We start from the raw sequence: 4,930 nt of genomic DNA on the forward strand, positions 1-4,930 counted from the left end.
AAAAATTTTTAAATAAGATTGTAAGACAGTATCTTTTAGATGTTGTGTAGGACAATATAGTTTACGGTGTAAATTAAATGTTTGAGAAAGTAATAAGATTTGTTTTAGGAATATAATTAAGTCATTTGGGTCTTTGTATTATCTGGTACCCGAATCTGGTGATCGGGTTGGGTCTAGGGTGTTAAAAGAACTGAAACATAAGATTGTTGCACTTGAAATTGAAATATTGAAACATTAGATTGTTGTACTAGAAATCTGAGTTTGGTGAGAAAAAATCAAAGCTATATGTACTAGAGATAGGAAGGATGCAGATGGTGGAAGCTTTGAATTTTTTCTATCATCTCCACCATGAAGAGAAGACAAACAAAGTGATGACAATGATTTTGAATTTCAACTTTGAGAACTCATCCACCATCACAAGGTCTACCGTGTAAGAAATAATAAGCAGTTGAAATGGTTTCAAAAGATTAAGATGGATTGTTCCTCCATCATTGATGAATGGGACGACCTGTTGCTAGAACTCGTGAAAAGTGTCGAAGAAACTAGCACGATGTTGCGTCCTCAAGAGAATTGATTTTTCAAAGAAGTATAGTATAATGCACACTTTTAACTTTTCATCTGAAATATTATGACATCTTTGTTAACATCTTACTAAGTATTTCTTTATATTTTGAGTCGAATGGCGACTCTCCTTTTCTCAAAGTAGTTAAAATTGCTTCTGCTTTAGATTTAGAACAGGTTCAAATCTCCTGCTTTGTGTTTATTTTTTAAAGTAGTTTTTTATGGACCTAGAAATGGGAAGATTTTTGAAGTTATCTTTTGTTTGGATATTGTTCTTCCTATATTGAAGCTGAAGAGTTAAGGATTTGAATATAATTGAATTTTTCTTTTTCTTCTTTGAATCGTTTAAATGTGAATGCTGCAATTTTATTTTTAATTTATTTTTTGTGGTTTAGGGCAAAAAAACAACAAGAAATTTAGAGTTAAAAGTTATTGTGATCTAAACATTATCATTATTAAATTATTTTTTTTACTCTCCCTCAAAGAAATAATCTATCTTCTTCAACAAAAGAAGGTCCTAACTAGTGTCAATATTTTCTTCAATTCCACTATTCTTGCTCTTAGCGCTAGATCAGAACTCAACACCCCCGATTTTGTCATCTGATTCTTTTTGTTGTTAAACTATTGGCATCTCTCTCGCTTAAATCCTTTCTGTTTCCTTTTAATTTTTCTATTAGTTTTTAGAGTTATTTTTTGAATAAGTTGGCTTTTAGTTGAGATTTAATCCCAACCAACTTGGCATGATACATAAAATTGCAAGCCCTAGTAAGTTGGCAACCCAATGTATCTGGCAATGATAGGAAGTTATTTTCAAATTTTGCTTTTTCCTACTATTTAAATTCTAGTTTCGCCTCAAACTTCTGGTTTCTTCAAAGCTCATTTCCAAAAAGCCCTGCTAAATATTTTCAATTTCTAGTTTCACAAAAATTGTTTTTAAACTCGGGATTAATCATTTACATTATTTAAAAAAATAGGTTGAGCCTTGTGATTAATGTCAAAATTCTTTTGGTTATTATTTAATTAAAAACTGAATCCGTTTTGAAAAAAATGGATCGAGCTTCGAGATTGCCTTCTAAAATTTTCAATTCTGTTTTCTTTTATCAAAAATCAAATTTATTTTTCAAGACATAGGTTGTACCTTGAGATTGTTGTTGAGGTGCTTTCAATTGTTGTTTTTATCAAAAATTATATCCATTTTTAAGAAATGAGCCGAGCCTTGGGAGTTAGGATTATTGTTGAGGTTTTTTTTTTCAATTGTCATTTTATCAAAAATTGAATTTGTTTTCAAAAAAAAGGTTGAGCCTTGAGATTGCTGTTGAAGTCCTTCTAATTATCAATTTATAAAAGAATCGAATTTCCTTTCAAAAAATGGGTTGAGCCTTAAGATTGTCATTGAAATCCTTTTAGTTGTCATTTTATGAAAAATCAAATATGTTTTCTAAAAAAAGGTCAAGCCTTAGTGTCATCGTCGAGGTGTATTTAGTTTTTGTTATATTAAAGTTGAATCCATTTTCATGAAATGAATCAAGTCGTAGGAATTTTCATCAAGATAGACAAGATCATGATCTCGGGCAAAATAGTTACATTTCATCTTTGCATTGTTTCTGATTTTTAGCAACATTGTAACCACATTTTGTGGTACATTAGATAAATTACATGATGTTTTGAATGATATTTTGGAGATATTTTGAGGACTAAGAATAATTTGAATCTGTATGTTTTTGGAGATATTTTAGACTTAGATTTTGATTTCCCTACACCTAGGTATAGACACATACATGCATCTGTACAACTCAAATAGAATGAATAAAAATGAACAATAACCAAGAGAAGTACCGACACGGTACACACATTTTAACTCTATTTTGCTTAATTTATGTTGGTTTTGCACTCAAAGATACTCGAACTGTACAGTAAGTTTAGGTGTGTAAAAGATATGTGCAAGATGAGTAATGTATTTGGTCTAAGTCTAAATTGAGATTGGAGGAAAAAAGTGTTGCAAAAGTGCCTTCTCCTCTCCATCAACCATCTCTTTCAATTCAATCCATGTTTTTAGCATCTACAAATATAAACGATTCGACCAAGTTTTTGCAATTTAATTTTATATATTTGAAAATTTTTACTCAATTTCTATCCCACTCATGATTGTGTATTGGTGTTTTTTAATGAAAAATGAGGAAAGAGAAAGTATCTAAAAAGATGGATACACAGCTCATTTCGTCTACTCTCTCACTTTCTCTTTTCCATCCATTTCTTACTCACTCTGTCTCTCCCAACTTTGGGCCATGCTAGATCTGCCCCTTCTTTCAATATTTGAAAACCAAGAAACTAATTTTAATTTGAATCATGTTGCGGTACGACTCCACCTCGTCATCAGCGGGAAGTAGCAGTGGCAGCTTATCATCCTCCTCCTCCTCGTCCAAGCCACCGCAGCAAGATATTGATGGACTACTCGCCGGTGCTGGTTATAAAGTCCGGTCGTCGGAGTTACGACAAGTAGCTCAACGACTGGAACGACTCGAAACCGCCATGGGTAATTCGCCTGCAGATTTCTCTCAACTTGCCTCCGATGCTATACTCTATAACCCTTCTGATCTGGCCTGCTGGGTCGACTCGCTGCTAACTGAGTTCGCTGAGCCTCCTCCCACTTGCTCCTCCGACTTCATCGTGGATCCCGTAAACAATCAAACGGTGGTAAACAGCGCGTGGACCACCGCCGAACCTCATACACCGCAGGTGCACCAGAATATTACTTATGACGAGCAACAGAGTTTGGATAATCAGTTGACGGTTGTCACGGCCATGGAAGAAGATTCGGGTATAAGGCTGGTCCACATGTTGATGACTTGTGCTGAGTGCGTCCAAAGTGGAGACCTCTCATTGGCTACTTCATTGATCGGCGACATGCAAGGGTTACTGACTCATGTCAACACCGTTTGCGGTATCGGTAAAGTTGCCGGACATTTTATCGACGCTTTAAGCCGCCGTATTTTCCAAGGAATGGGCGGTGGCTCTGTCAACGGTGGCTCGGCTTTTGAGAACGAGATTTTGCATCATCATTTTTACGAAGCTTGTCCATACTTGAAATTCGCTCACTTCACGGCCAATCAGGCGATCCTCGAAGCTTTCGACGGTCACGATTGCGTACACGTGGTGGATTTCAATTTGATGCACGGCCTACAATGGCCAGCTTTGATACAAGCCCTGGCTTTACGTCCTGGCGGACCTCCTTTGCTCCGTTTGACTGGCATTGGACCGCCATCACCAGATGGCCGTGACTCACTTCGCGAGATCGGTTTACGACTCGCTGAGTTGGCTCGGTCCGTCAACGTCCGCTTTGCCTTCCGTGGAGTCGCGGCTTCCAGGCTGGAAGACGTTAAGCCTTGGATGCTTCAGGTGAATCCAAAAGAAGCGGTGGCAGTTAACTCCATCATGCAGCTTCACCGTTTACTCGGATCCGAACAGACCCGGAATTCTCCTATCGACACCGTGTTGAGCTGGATCCGGGGCTTAAACCCGAAAATTATGACAGTGGTGGAACAAGAAGCAAACCACAATCAACCAGGTTTTCTGGACCGGTTCACAGAGGCTCTTTATTATTATTCAACGATGTTCGATTCTTTAGAAGCTTGCAGGGTTCAGCCGGAAAAAGCTTTAGCCGAGATATACATTCAGAGGGAAATAGGGAACGTAGTGAGCTGTGAAGGGTCGGCTCGAGTAGAAAGGCACGAGCCATTGGCTAAATGGAGGAGACGGCTGAGTGGAGCCGGGTTTAGGGCATTGCATTTGGGGTCCAACGCGTTTAAACAGGCTAGCATGTTACTCACATTGTTCTCGGCGGAAGGGTATTCAGTGGAAGAAAATGAAGGGTGTTTGAGTCTTGGTTGGCATAGCCGCCCTCTCATCGCGGCTTCGGCTTGGCAAGCCGTGCCAGCGTGGGATAATCATATGTCATCTTCATAGTAGGGGCAGGGTAATAGTAACTAAGATCTTGCTGTAAATCCAGAGTAATTTGGTTATTTTTTGAAATTCTATCTTTTTTACCTTTCAATGCATTTCACCAAACTATTTTCTATAAAATTTTACTTCAGGAGAATCTGTTCGTAGCTATTTAGGAATCATTTTTCTCAATCTATCTTTAAATTGGGTAATGCAAGTAGTAGCAATGTATTCGGTTTCGGTTGCATTATTTTAGTAATATATCAGAATAATTATTTTTTTCGATCTAAATTTTGAACCGTATCTCAGTGAATAATGTTCAAAATAAATAAAATTATTTTTTACCTATAAAATTTTTTATTATTCAAATTTAAAAAATTAGCTTTAAAAATTATAGTAGAAAATTAATAAATAATGAAAAAGTAAAGAA

The 4,930-nt window shown here is 36.8% G+C and overlaps 1 protein-coding gene across 1 annotated transcript; it reads left to right on the forward strand.

The window, feature by feature from the left end:
• Positions 1-2,639: 2,639 nt before the first annotated feature.
• On the forward strand, positions 2,640-4,641 carry LOC107962646 (DELLA protein DWARF8-like). The gene has a single exon (NM_001327732.2). The coding sequence runs from the start codon at positions 2,908-2,910 to the stop codon at positions 4,522-4,524; it is 1,617 nt and encodes a 538-aa protein (NP_001314661.1). The 5' UTR covers positions 2,640-2,907; the 3' UTR covers positions 4,525-4,641.
• Positions 4,642-4,930: the final 289 nt, after the last annotated feature.

The sequence above is a fragment of the Gossypium hirsutum genome, chromosome A06, assembly GCF_007990345.1.
Source record: "Gossypium hirsutum isolate 1008001.06 chromosome A06, Gossypium_hirsutum_v2.1, whole genome shotgun sequence".
Taxonomy (NCBI): Eukaryota; Viridiplantae; Streptophyta; class Magnoliopsida; order Malvales; family Malvaceae; genus Gossypium; species Gossypium hirsutum.